General features: G+C 38.2%; 1 protein-coding gene across 3 annotated transcripts in view; it reads right to left on the minus strand.

The window, feature by feature from the left end:
* LOC135211023 (2-oxoglutarate and iron-dependent oxygenase domain-containing protein 3-like) overlaps nt 1-14946 on the minus strand; it is a 235341-nt gene that overhangs the window by 13147 nt on the left and 207248 nt on the right. For all 3 annotated transcript variants that reach the window (XM_064244053.1, XM_064244052.1, XM_064244054.1), the window contains exon 7: nt 11770-11893. In XM_064244053.1, coding sequence (XP_064100123.1) covers nt 11770-11893 — 124 coding nt within the window. The remainder of the gene's footprint in view (nt 1-11769; nt 11894-14946) is intronic.

A 14946-nucleotide genomic window follows, 5' to 3' on the forward strand; every position in this document is an offset into this window, starting at 1 on the left:
CGTCTTCCAAAACAGCGTCAGCAGGTTCAGGAACAGATGTGCAAACTTCATGAATAGTGTCTTGATGGGAGTCCCGACGAACGTTCGAGCGTCGGCGAGCGTCCAGCAAAGCGTCACGCTAGGCGTCCTGACGAGCGTCCAGAAAAGCGTCACGCTGGGCGTCCTGACGAGCGTCCAGAAAAGCGTCACGCTGGGCGTCCAGACGAGCGTCCAGAAAAGCGTCACGCTGGGCGTCCAGACGACGAGCAGCTCGTGACGAAGCTGCATGCAAAGCGTCCAGCTTAGCTGCCGAATAAGCGTCATGCTTGGCAGCAAACGGAGCATCCCTCAGGGACGAACGAGGGGCGTCTTGGCAAGCTGCTTGACTAAGCAAATCCGCTTGCACTGCGTCCAGCTTGAACAACATCCTGCTTCGCAGCAGAGCGAACGTCACGTTCCGCATACGGGGCGTCACGAAGAGAGGAGAGGGGAGCGTCTTGGGAGCAGGAAAACAATCCTTGCTACGAGTGTACCGACGTTCCTTTCTCTCAACAGAAGAATGTTTGGGGAGACTGTCTGGACCTCTTGATAGGCAGTCTATCATCCTTCCTCCTCCGACGCGGCTCTGCCTCTCTCTCGGCAAGCAACGAAGCAAGTTGTTGCTGCATTGAAAGGATGATCTCCTTTGTTGGAGAAGACTCCTTCTCAGAGGAAGGGCTGATCCTGTGAGAAGACAAGGGGCAAGGGGACGCCTTCTTCCTTCTCACAGGGACCGCAACAGTTCTATTCCTGGAGCGACTGGGGCGCTCAAAAGCGTCCTCATCGGATGACGTCCTGGTCTTCTTTTGCGGAGGAAAGGCAGCAAAACTCTCCAGAGACGACCACAAAGCAGCAGAAGAGAAAGGACGTGAAGCGTCCTCCTCTCTGCGACTAAAGACGACGGCCGCCTGTGCGACATCTTGCATCTTTGTTCTCTTCTGTGGTGGAAAGTCGTCAAAATGTTCAGGCGACGATTGCAACGCATGAAGAGAGAGAGGACGTGAAGCGTCCTCTTCTATAAGCTTCTGTTTAGAGGGCGCGAGTCCTTCCAAGAGCTCCAACCCCTGCACAGGGAGGACGCCTCGGAGGACGAGAAGCAATCCTTTAGGATTCGTGCACGTGCACGATCTTTGGCAGCCTAGGAAGCGTCTTCAGGTCCTGCCAAAGGGACGCCAGATTGGTGGGGAGTCCTCGTAACCCTCCTTCGGCTTTCGACTTGCGAATTCCCTGATTCCTGGGAGTCCGGCAGAGGTCCAGGCCTAGAGGCATTATAGGGCCGATCTGACGGCCCCTCCACAACACTAGGGGCACTAACAACCTCACTACACTCACAACACTGATTGGAGAGAGAGCACTTTAGATTCCAAGATACGGATGGAATCCACAATAACAGAAAGGGCATTACCTCTCACAGACACGACCTCAAGGCCCGTAGGCCATACCACAGAGTTAGGCAAAATAAAGTCTACAGGAGGTTAGTAGGTTCATTACCCTGACTTCTGTTTACTGATGCAGTTCACGTTAATCTTCTCTTCCAATTTTAGTATATGTACTGCTGAAGCAAGTACTACATCTCATGCACACCCAGTGAGGATCTACCGAAGGTTTCGGTAGCCTCACCTTACCCCTTGCAGACAACAAACTCTGAAACTAGCCGAACTAGATTCAGACATCTTATGCAAGAACAATCAAATTCAAATCAATTTATGATAGCGTATGCCTAGCCACAATCCAAGTCAATAAACCAAAAGACAATTAGGATACTTAGGCGGCAATGCAGTTTAAAAATCCTAAGACGGAGGTACTGAAAACAGGTGTTGACAGTACCGGCGACAGAGAAAATCTGAATAAAAAATGGGAATGGTTCCTGATACCCGCCTCCCAGCGGCGGGAATGGGTACTAACCACCTGGCCGACCACTGCGTGTGTCGTAAGTTTTGAAATTCTGTCGGACTTCAAAGAATACAGCTATATATATATCTAATGTCTTATCGCTTGGCGATAGACTTTTTGTTCTTCCCTTACGGCTGTTATCCGTAAGTAATGTTTGGTTCCTCCCATCTCCCTTGGATATCTTAGTAGAGAGGTTCTTTCTTGTCTAGAGGAGATGATTCAAACAGGTTAGTTGAACAAGTTAACAACTTTATTCTGTAACTCCATACTAGGAGATGCAGCTCGGTCGGACGACCGATATGTTTGATAGTTGGCGTGGAACTGCCATTCTAAAGCATCGCGTCGATAGCGGAACATTAGCTATCTCAGCAATTCATATAAAAACACATACGTAGTTCGCCGGCTCGGAAGTTACAAGTTTCCGGCGTAGGTTAACAGGTCAACCGCTTCCCATGGAAGTTGTTGTGCAAAGTTATCATAACATAAAAATGTTGACAAAGCTTTGAGCTAGATCAGGCTACTGCAGACAGCGCATAGCGTAATCTAAGGTCTGCTTTGGTCACGTAGAACCCTCCTAATGCCATGACCCCAGGTCACTGGTTTATATATAATGTAATTCTTACATATATCTGACAGGTACGTTTCATGAACAAATGGTAAATTACCAATGGGAAACTTTATAGTTAGGGTATCACCTAGTGAAGGTTATTGTCTAGTCCTGATTAACTGTTTTTGGTCTACTAAAGCTAGACTAGCCTATCACCTAGCTTAGGTTATTGTTGAAATCAATCTACATTACTTAATTCCCTTTTAAGGGTATGCACATGATAGCCTACAGTATTAAGACAATGCTCAAATAAACAGGCTATATAAAAAGGGAAAATGTCTGTGTCCTTTTCTCTAATCCTAAGGTCTTTAGTGTAAACTTAGGCTACTGCCTAGGCCTTCAGCCTAACAGGATATGTCACCAAACCTTACCGCAATTCAGTTAATTTTTTTTCCTCACCCTTAAGGATACATAACCTTAGGTTATATGCCACAGACAATATCTACTACAGTCTATCTAACATATCCTCACTGAATCGACGTAGTAGGTTGTAAGCTACTGCCTGGTAGTCTGTTGTTGACATGTTATCTGAACAGAGTTTCTATTATTAATAATAATTGTGGAACATTTCTTTAGATAAAGCTTCCAAATAAAATAATAAATTCTTCAAAACAACTTTTGTGTCTACAAACAGCTAATGATCGCAAATAGTAATAAGTGCCAACGTGTACTGGCAAAAATGGCAGTTTACAGCTTTTCACGCACATTAACCCTTTAATGCCGATTGGACGTATTAAACATCGATATAAATTGTCTGTTGGGTGCCGATTGGACATATGGTACGTCGATATAAAAAAGTTTTTTTAAAAATTCATAGAAAAATACTTATAGGCCTACTAGGCAAAAACTTTTGAATCACGCGCCTTGGGGGATGCTGGGAGCTCACGGATCAAGGCGTTGTTTTGTTTACAATCGTTACCCAGGCGCGCAAGCGCGAATTTCTTTCTTCTTGCACTAAAAAACATCAGCGACACACCTCAGAAATTATTTTGTCACTTTGACATAATTTTTGCACCATTTTATATTAGCCGTTACATGGAGTATTATATATGAAAATGTGTGCAATTTCATGTAGAATACAACTAAAAACAATCCATGGTTGTAGTTTTTATCAGTTTTGGAATATTTTTATATAAATAACGATAAGTGCCAAAATTTTAACCTTCGGTCAACTTTGACTCTACCGAAATGGTCGAAAAATGCAATTGTAAGCTAAAACTATATTCTAGTAATATTCAATCATTTACCTTCATTTGGCAACAAATTGGAAGTCTCTAGCACAATATTTTGATTTATGGTGAATTTATGAAAAAATCTTTTTCCTTACGTCTGCGCGGAAACTATTCCGAAAAAATCATAAATTTTTTCATCCGATTGTCGCAATGTTTGCACCATTTTAAATTAGCCATTACATAAAGTTTTATATATGGATATGTGCGCAATTTCATGTAGAATACAACAAAAAGCAATTCATGGTTGTAGCTTTTTTCAGTTTTGAAATATTTTTATATAAATAACGATGTGCAAAAATATCAACCTTCGGTCAACTTTGACTCGACTGAAATGGTCGAAAAACGGAATTGTAAGCTAAAACTCTTACATTCTAGTAATATTCAATCATTTATCTTTATTTTGCAACAAATTGGAAGTCTCTAGCACAATATTTCGATTTATGGTGAATTTATGAAATAAACTTTTTCCTTAAATCTGCGCGGTAACATAAATTTTTTTGTCCGATTGTCATAACGTTTGCACCATTTTAAATTAGCCGTTACATTAACTTTTATATATGAAAATGTGCGCAATTTTATGTAGAATACAACAAGAAAACCACCCATAGTTGTAGCTTTTATCAGTTTTGAAATATTTTCATATAAATAACGATAAATAGAAAAAATTCGTCCTTCGGTCGGTCAACTTTAACTCAACCGAAATGATCGAAAACTGCAATTGTAAGCTACAATACTCACAATCTAGTAATATTCAATCAATTACCTTCATTTTGCAACAAACGGGAAGTCTCTAGCACAATATTTCGATTTATGGTGAATTTTTGAAAACAGCTTTTTTTTACGTGTTACGAATTCATTCATCATTTTGTGATAATATTTTCTCTGTTGCCTTGATCATTTTACAATGTGTTATATACCAAAATTATCGAAATTTAGTGTACAATACAACAACAAAAAAATAACTTGTTAGCTTTAACCGTTTTGCTTACAGCACGATTTGTATACAATTATACTATATGAATTTTTTTTTTTGCGCTGTCATATATCCCAATATTCATACATGATAATGATATTTTTTTCATTTCTGATGGTTGCATACTAAACTTGAGGCAATGACAAAAAAAGGAGCCAAAGATGAACTCTTAATCTTGAAAACTAAGCGTGCTGTGATTTAAAAAAAAAAACATTTTTTCCGCTTCGGCGCTCACTCGCGAACACCGCCGGCATATGGGAGACGATTTTTAAAATACCGCTTCGGCGTTTAAGGGTTAAAATCATTGTTCCACGGTCTAAACTAAAGTATTTTTAGATGGAACCTGAAATTACATGCTCAGCTTTCAAGCTGGAAGTTTTACATGAACTTTAGTAATGAAATCAATAAGAATGAAACTCTCAGAGCTAACGATCCTATCTTGCTAGTGCTGACGAATACTGGTGAAAAACGACGGTTTACGGCTTTTCACACACACACTAAAATCATTGCTCCACATTATAACTAACAAAATTTTTAACAAACTTAAAATTTTACACTTAGCTTTCAACTTATATGTTTCCATGAACCTCGGTAATGAAATTAATGGGTTAGTGAAGAACGAAATTCTTGGACCTAGCCAAATGATCATAAATAGTAAGACGCACCAACATGCACTGGTCAAATAAGCTGATGACTGCTTTTTACTCACAATAAATCATTACTCTACAGTCTAAATAAAAATGTTTTAAACTGGAACTTAATTGAATCAATAAGCGAAGAACGGACTTCTCTGAGCTCTGGTTTCTTGCATGACCAGAGAAAGGAAATGGCATCTTGGTCGGATTTTGGTCGTATGTAATCAATATCACTTCTTCTTCTTGCAGTTTTAACGTAGTAAGAAAACCGGGTACAGGCAGTCCCTGGTAATCGGAGGGGGAATCGTTCTCGTCAGGGTGCTGATAAGCAAATCCGCCATTAACAGAAACTCTATGATTTATAACACTTATGGTGCCATGTTTTGGTTAATGGCTCCTCTGTTAGGTATGTTATGGATACTAAAAAGTGCCCTCTTATCTTTCTTTTTAACTCCACCAGAAGCTTGAAGTCCAGAGCTCCCAAATATGTCAAGTAATGTGGCAGGAAGGGGAGTGTTGCCAATTAGCAGGTCAATTATATTTACATAATTCTCTCTCTCTCTCTCTCTCTGTACATATGTAATCTTCACACACGTATATCTTTACCAACCATTTATTTCTTTTTTAAGGGTAATGTATTAAGCTAACTTTTAAATGGTATTCCAGTAACTTTAATATCATTCAAAAGTTTGCTTAACCCTTAACCTCTTCATTACCGAAAGTTTGTTTGGAGGTAGGCGGGTACCACCATTCAAGTCTACTACACCGCCCCGGGTGCATAAAGGTGGTACGTAAAGTACCACCAAAACTCCTCTTTCCAGATAGGGACTTCCAATCATTCTGTAATTTCGGTTTGAAGAGTTTGGAGCAAAATAAACAGTATGACACGATGCCAGACATATGATGAACCCAAAAAAATATTATTACTGCTTATAGTAGTGTGTAGGTGACAGATGAACTGCGTCTCAACAAAAAATCACAAAACCAGGCAAGCGTAAACATGTAATAACTTCTACCCAAGTATAAAACCAGTTGCATCATCATTTACTGTATTTATTTATTTATTCACTTATTACATTTTACAAATAAAAGATATGAACATCAGATAAATGAAGGTAAAAATAAAGCCTTATAGTAACTTTATATATAAAAAACCAAACCATAGAAAAAGCGATTTTTTCTGAGGACAAGAAACTTGAAAAATTAGTTTAGATACCCCTGATACCCCTAAAGTTGTTTTCTGTGATGAAACTAATCTTAGAAAACGTAGAAAACGACATAGACCAATTTTTGAAAGATATACTATAAAATTTGCGATTTCCATATTTATCGGGGGGACTTTCGCTTTAGTTTTTGCTCTTTTTTTTGTTATTACGTGCTTATTTACCGTTCTATTTTGATAATACTTTATGTGCATGTTCCAGGTGGATATACCAACATTCTGTAAGACCAAATTTCTATTCAAGACTGTAGTTTTTTCACCGACCACCAGTGTCCCTTGAACAAGGGACACTGAGTTTCACATTTTTTTTCATAAAATCATTTATTTTCCCTGTAGGATGATAAAGCTCACAGAGAATATGCGTTATTATAGTGCTAATAATACCTGATAATTTCATTAGCTTGTCTTGATTAGTGTATTTTTGGCAAATATTTGTACGATCGGCACCCCACTGGAGTCACTACCGAGAGATTCAGTTCGGCAGCGAACGCAATGTTTACATTCTGCTCACCCACCCGGTAAAGAAGGTGTTAAACACCGAAGCGGTATTTTAAAAATCGTCTCCTGTATGCCGGCAGCGTTCGCGAGTGAGCGCCGAAGCGGAAAAAATGCTTTTTTCAAAAAATCACAGCACACTTAGTTTTCAAGATTAAGAGTTCATTTTTGGCTCCTTTTTATGTCATTCCCTGAAGTTTAGTATGCAACCATCATAAATATTGGGATATATGACCGCAAAAAAAAAATTTCATAATTGTATACAAATCGCAATATGAGCAAAACAGTTAAAGCTAACGAGTTAATTTTTTCCGTTGTACTGTACACTAAATTGCGATCATTTTGGTATATAACAATTTGTAAAATGATCAAGGCAACACAGAGAAAATATTATCACAGAATGATGCATGAATTCGTAACGCGCGGACGTAAAAAAAAAAGCAGTTTTCAAAAATTCACCATAAATCTAAATATTGTGCTAGAGACTTCCCGTTTGTTACAAAATGAAGGTAATTGATTGAATATTACTAGACTGTAAGTGTTGTAGCTTACAATTGCAGTTTTCGACCATTTCGGTCGAGTTAAAGTTGACCAAAGGACAAATTTTTTCTATTTATCTTTATTTATTTATTGAAATATTTTCAAAATATTATTGAAAATATTTCAAAACTGGTAAAAGCTACAACCATGGGTTGCTTTTAGTTGTATTCTACAAGAAATTGTGCACATTTTCATATATAAAACTTAATGTAACAGCTAATTTAAAATGGTGCAAACATTACCACAATCGGACGAAAAAATCTATAATTTTTTCGGAAGAGTTACCGCGCAGATGTAAGGAAAAAGTTATTTCATAAATTCACCATAAATCGAAATATTGTGCTAGAGACTTCCAATTTGTTGCAAAATAAAGGTAAATGATTGAATATTACTAGAATATAATAGTTTTAGCTTACAATTGCGTTTTTTTACCATTTCGGTTGAGTCAAAGTTGACCGAAGGTTGAAATTTTGTCACTTATCGTTATTTATATGAAAATATTTCAAAATTGATAAAAGCTACAACCATGGGTTGTTTTTGGTTATATTCTACATAAAATTGCACACATTTTCATATATAAAACTTTATGTAATAGCTAATTTAAAATGCTGCAAACATTATGATAATCGGACGAAAAAATTTCTGATTTTTTTTCGGAAGTTACTGCGCGGACGTAAGGAAAATGTTTTTTTTCTATAAATTCACCATAAATCGAAATATTGTGCTAGAGACTTCCAATTTGTTGCAAAATAAAGGTAAATGATTGAATATTACTAGAATGTAAGAGTTTTAGCTTAGAATTCCGTTTTTTGACCATTTCGGTCGAGTCAAAGTTGACCAAAAGTTGATATTTTGGCACTTATCGTTATTTATATGAAAATATTTCAAAACTGAAAAAAAGCTACAACCATGGATTGTTTTTTGTTGTATTCTTCACGAAATTGCGCACATTTTCATATATAAAACTTTATGTAACGGCTAATTTAAAATGGTGCAAACATCACAACAATTGGACGAAAAAATGTATGATTTTTTCGGAAGAGTTACCGCGCGGACATAAGGAAAAAGTTTTTACATAAATTAACCATAAATCAAAATATTGTGCTAGAGACTTCCAATTTGTTGAAAAATGAAGGTAAATGATTGAATATTACTATAATATAAGAGTTTTAGCTTGCAATTGCGTTTTTTGACCATTTCGGTCGAGTCAAAGTTGACTGAAGGTTGAAATTTTGGCACTTATCGTTATTTATATAAAAATATTTCAAAACTGATAAAAGCTACAACCATTAGTTGTTTTTAGTTTTACATGAAATTGCGCACATTTTCATATATAATACTCCATGTAACAGCTAATATAAAATGGTGCAAAAATTATGTCAAAGTGACAAAATAATTTCTGAGATGTGTCGCTGATGTTTTTAAGTGCGAGAAGAAAGAAATTTGCGCTTGTGCACCTGGGTAACGATTGTAAACAAAACAACGCCTTGATCTGTGAGCTCCCAGCATCCCCCAAGGCGCTTGATTAAAAAGTTTTTGCCTGGTAGGCCTATAAGTATTTTTCCGTGAATTTTTAAAAAAACTTTTTTATATCGACGTACCATACGTCCAATCGGCACCCAACAGACAATTTATATCGACGTTTAATACGTCCAATTGGCGTTAAAGGGTTAATATGTATATAAAGACAACTCTCTCTCTCTTAGGTGGTAGATAATTTTCAAATGATCTTCTCCAATTATATTACTTATTTCTTTTGGAATGAGTGTTTTTTTTTCATCTTTTAATAGGGCATGTCTAGGTGTTTAGCATGGGTATCATTTATTTTACTGAATTTTTCCCATTTCTGTATAGGTTTCAGATACATATTTCCTCCATGAAAAGTTTCATCCTTGCTGAAGGATTATACAGCTATTATGTAACTACCAGAAGCCGTTACCTGTCCAATTAAACAGTATTCATAGTAGCAAAGAAAAAACAAACATAATTCCTTGAAAGAAGGCTTATTTGACTGATGGGTTTGAACAATTGCAATACAAACACAGTCCACAACCAACCCCCAAAATAAGGAATAGTGCTCCAGTTTAATCAACAAGAGTTTAAATGGCAAAAATTGAGCATAGAGTTGCGAAAGACATTTGGATACGACGGTGCCCAGAAGCAAAGAGGTGTGCAGATCAATAGGTGGGCGATGTTTACCCCTGCTTGTTGGTAGTTTACTACCTTGTTATTAAGATTGAATGGTTGTTCTAGCTGACATTTACAAGCTAAAATCCCGAAGTAAAGTAGGGCGACCAGACGTCCCAAGTGTCCCCGTTTTCAGTGCCCTGTCCCCGGCTACTGCTGTCCCCAGAAATGTCCCCAGTTTTCACTGTGACTGAAGATACAAAATTGGAATACAGGAAAAAAAAAAACTAAAATTTTGACCAAACTATGCAGTTGCACACTGTACTACTTGCACTGTACAACATATATAACTAGGGAAATAATAAACAGCTTTGCATGGCATAATTTGTGAGATTACCTTCCAAGAACATATAACCAAATTTCCAGCAAACCATCGTCAGTAACATCATACGTCCCTGACTCCCCTCCTGCTACCAGCCAGCACCACTCTGCTATGGAGGAGTTATGGAGTTCCATTTGACAACGTCTGTGTGTGTGTGAGAGAGAGAGAGAGAGAGAGAGAGAGAGAGAGAGAGAGAGAGAGAGAAATTGGTGGTTGGATGGTTAACGACTGTATTGGCTGCTGGTGAGTTCTGGGTTGTCTGCTGGTGCTGTTGATTGTTAGAGTTCTGTGTTTTGAGTATTTTTGGTCAGTGTTTGGTGAGAGCTGGTGATATATAGTAGTGTTGGCAGCAGTCTAGTGAAGGCATTGAAATTCGTTTGAGTTTAGTGGGTGTGTGTTGCCTTCTTGGTTGTTGTTTTTTATGTGTTAGTAATTGTTTGTGCAGTGGTCTTGAGTTGTGGCTGAGCTCCTTGTTGTTTGCTGTGTTGTTGAGTTGTGGTTGTGTTCCTTGTTTGTTGTTGAGTTGTGGGGTTGTGGTCCTTGGGTGTTTTGAGTTGTGGTCATTGGTTGTTGTCGTTGTTGTGTTGTTGGGTTGTGGTTCTTGGTTTTTGGCTTGTGGTTGTTGGTGTCTCAGTGACCTTGACCAGCGGACAGCACAGCATACCCTGGAGTTGGTAAGTACATGTGTTTTATGTTTTTTTTTTTTTTTTTGTTCTGTATGTAGGTATAGGTTCAATTGTCTTGCTTGTATTCCGTAGTGTGAAGAGGAAAGTATGACTGAGGGTGGGTTTGGTAGCTGGAATGATTAGGTTTATGTGGGGGGGATTTTGCCTGCTTGCTTTTAAGCTTGTGATCCCACCACACTGCCATCCAGCGGTGTTTTGCCCATAGATAATTTTGATACTGTTCAATCATTGGTAAACAGTCAATAAATTATGGCCTACCTTGATTTAGTCAATTGAATTTTTATCCAATTCCTTTGCAATTCAGGATAAATAGGATGACAGAAACTTTTGAATGCTGCTTTTTGAAAGGTAAGGGCTGCTGCAGGGTCCCTGTTTTAGTTTTTCAATGACAAAAACACATCATGTTTTCGAGGTTTTTACACCTCTGAACCGAAAATTTCCCCGGACTTTGTCTCCGAAATCTGCTCACCTTAATGTAAACAACAAAGGTTTGTATTTGTATAGAAACAACAAACAAAATACAGGTAGGCAGCCGTTTTTCACTTATTTAACTTCTTGTAACGACTGGACGTAATCCACAATACTTATTAATAATTGTGAATCCATCTAATTATGAAATAATAACCTATTCATTACTTAAAAGGTTTGTATTTGTATAGAAACAACAAACAAAATACAGGTAGGCAGCCGTTTTTCACTTATTTAACTTCTTGTAACGACTGGACGTAATCCACAATACTTATTAATAATTGTGAATCCATCTAATTATGAAATAATAACCTATTCATTACTTAAAACTACTTAACAACTAAAAAAATCCCACAACAGTAAAAAAACAAATCTTGGGCACCATTTTTCTCACTTATTAAAAATCAGCAAAAGGTGTATAAGAGAATGGCAAAACTTCAAGGAAAGGTTTTTGTATCAATCACTAATCAAATTAATCTAAGTATGCTTACCAGAACGGGGCTCAACAGTTTTATTTGAATCCTTATCAATGAAAATAAACCTTCCACCCTCAAAGCTGTGTCCATAGTCAGTCAGGTATAATAAGGATGTGTAATGGAAAGACTTGTAGGTTTCCTGAAAGACATATAAGGCATATTAAAGAAACATGTCAAAACCTACCCAAGATATCAAAATAGTTATTTTTATGATGCAATCCATTTTCTAGATACTCTCTATCACAATGCTTTACTGTTCTGGATACTCTCTATCACAATGCTTTACTGTGACGACTTAGGTCAGGTTTGACAAGTATTAAAATTGAAACTATTATTAATGAGTGCTCCAGTTAGTTATCACCACTTTTTGGAGATGGGTGAAGGACATGACAGAGATTGTTTTGTTGTCATTCTTCTCTTAATCTCTCTAGAGGGGAGGAGTGAAGGATCTCAATGACAGAGGATGAGTACCTAAAAAAAAACTTTGTATTTTATTTACCCTCTTATCATTTTCTGACTCCAATATTGTGTGCTGGAGAAGGATAAAAGATCTCCCTACAGTAACATAATTAACAGATATCATTAGAAATATCCTCAACACTGCATACCTAATATGATCCCATGGCAAGAACTTCATCATGTGAGATTCATTACTCTAGGAGGTGAAACTTGGGACCCTGAATTTGGTTAATGATTGTACTAAAACAGTGAATGGTAAGTCATGCTTCTATATCTCAGGCTTACAGAGTAGACAGGAGCTACAACTACAACTAAACCATACCATAATCCCTAAAGAGTTACCACCTATCTAACCAAGTTGCTGTGGCACCTCAAACTCAAAACATCATGACCAATTTTCAAGAAAAGTGGTACTTGATCATCTCAGGGTGGCTTGCTCTAATGAGGAGCAACGGCTCTGCAAAATAAAGTAAACACTATTTACTCTAATAAAAATTTTGTTTGCTCTTGCCTAAGGGAAAACAAGGCAACTGGAACCAAGCAAAATAATTCAAAACAAAAGTAGAGTATGTAAGATACTAACCATGTACAAACTCAAATACATACGGTTGCCCACTTTCCCAGGATGGAGATTGATAGCTAAAACCTTTACCTGTTTGTAACACATAAGACTAGGAAATCATCTCCCTTCCTGAAATCATAGGTGCTAATGTATGGCAGTCTTCATACTGGATCTCAACATTCCTCAAGCAATTAGAAGTGAATGCAAAGCTACGTCTCCAAAGTGGGGCCAAAACTAGATAATCTAAGAGAGGTGCCAATGAAAACTAATAGATGTAGCAAATTCTCTAACATCATGCAGCTTAATAAAAGAAAACTGGGGTGTGGTTATAGGGAACCAGGTTGGTTCAGGATTGTGAGACTGGGTTCAAGGGACTCTAAGAACTTCCCTGCAAGAAGCACTTCTTTGGACATTCACTAACAGAGGTAAGGGGATTCATTTTCATCTCCATGACACCAACTTGTGGTCTGGTTGTGTATTTGTGTTAGTGCCTCTTCAAGCGGTCTCATCATTAGTTGAGCACCCATGACTAGCTTCTCCAGAGAAGACATGTGGCCTAAGAGAGACAGCCAGCATTTGGTAGGAAAGTCCACTGAGGAGGGTAATTCTCTTGCGATTAATAACAGACTGCCTACTTGAGCTTGTGTCGAAAAACCTTGAAAAGAGTAGTCAATTACCATGCCCTGGTGGGTCACTCTTTGTACTGGTTCTGGAGATGACTTTGTGACAATTCTCAGTAAGCCTAGAGCTTTTGCTAAGCCTGGTACTTGCTCTCTTCCCTTCTGGCTATCCTCCTTAAACTTTGCAATGATAATTAAGTCATCCAGGTACAGAAGTATCTTTACTCCTAGTAAGCGAAGCCATTTGCAAAGTGGAATAGCCCACTACTGAAAACTTGGAGCATAGAACTTAACCCGAAACACAGCTCAAAAGATGTCTTCCCCAAAAGGCAGAGTGTAGGAACTTACTTGAATGTTTGTCATGGGACATGAAAATATGCATCTTTCATTTCCACCACAAATATCCAGGCCTGTTTCTCCTTGGCAACTAAGACCATGGAGAAACAGGTGACAGCTGGACATAGAAGTTGAGCCTGGATACATCCAGGAAGGGCCTCTGAATCTCTCATGGTCTTTGGAACTAGAAATAGCCTGTTGTAAAAACGTGGTGACATAGTTGGTATCTCCTCTATTACTGTCTCTTCTCTAGGTTACCTCTGTATGACTGAAAGGTTATGAGGTGGTTTGAAAGAGGCAGCAAATCCCTGAAAAAAAAAATGACATTCCAAAAGCGCTTTCTTTAACCAGGCATCCACTGCTGAGTGTTCCCACACTTAAGCAAAGTAGCCCAACCTACCACAGGTACCCAAGGACTCAAGAAGCTCTTCTTTAACAGGATTATATAGTACTCTTGCTATTAAGAGGAGTTTAACTTCCCTCCCTTGGCAGAAAGATCTGGATCCTTGCTGTGGAATGGACAATTTCTTCCTTCCTGAGCTCAGAAAAGAAGGCCAGGAGAGGCAGTATTGCTCGAAGAGCATTTACAAGAAATGGAAGATGAAAGAGACTTATCTTTAGTGATCTGGGACTAGTACAGAAAAGTTTTATTTTTGAACAGCTTGTTGTATACTGTACTATTATCTTCCCACAGGGACACCCTGAAGCCAACAACAACAACTGTTTGCTGCTACGGTGGGAGACTGAAGGAACCAGCAGAGAGCATAGTCGCTCTCTCCTATGAACTTTTACGTTGCTTGTAACATGATACATTCCACCTATCATGCCAGGAAATACTGGTTCTAGGGAAGTGTAAACATGAAGGACTTATCAAAAGAATCCCTGGCCAAAGGAATAAGAAGTTCAAACTCCTTCAAACATTGTTCAACAGTGTTTGGAATGACTTCAGTAAAAGATATAGCTTCAATGGCATTAGCCAAGCTACACATATTCTTGGCTTCTTGAATCAAGAAATGCAACTTACCTCTCCTGGCAAGAAAAATTATGGACAGAAAGGCACCATCCATAACCGGATCTGGGGAAAAGAGGAACCTTTAAGGAGATTTTCTTAGGCAAAACCTTTGTGATCAAGTTAAATGTTCCAGGTTACAGGTTCACAATGCCTTATTCAAAATCTTTGGGGCGAGCTGTATTTCGGTTGTCAGATTTTTTCGG

Source organism: Macrobrachium nipponense, chromosome 4, assembly GCF_015104395.2.
Source record: "Macrobrachium nipponense isolate FS-2020 chromosome 4, ASM1510439v2, whole genome shotgun sequence".
Lineage (NCBI taxonomy): Eukaryota > Metazoa > Arthropoda > Malacostraca > Decapoda > Palaemonidae > Macrobrachium > Macrobrachium nipponense.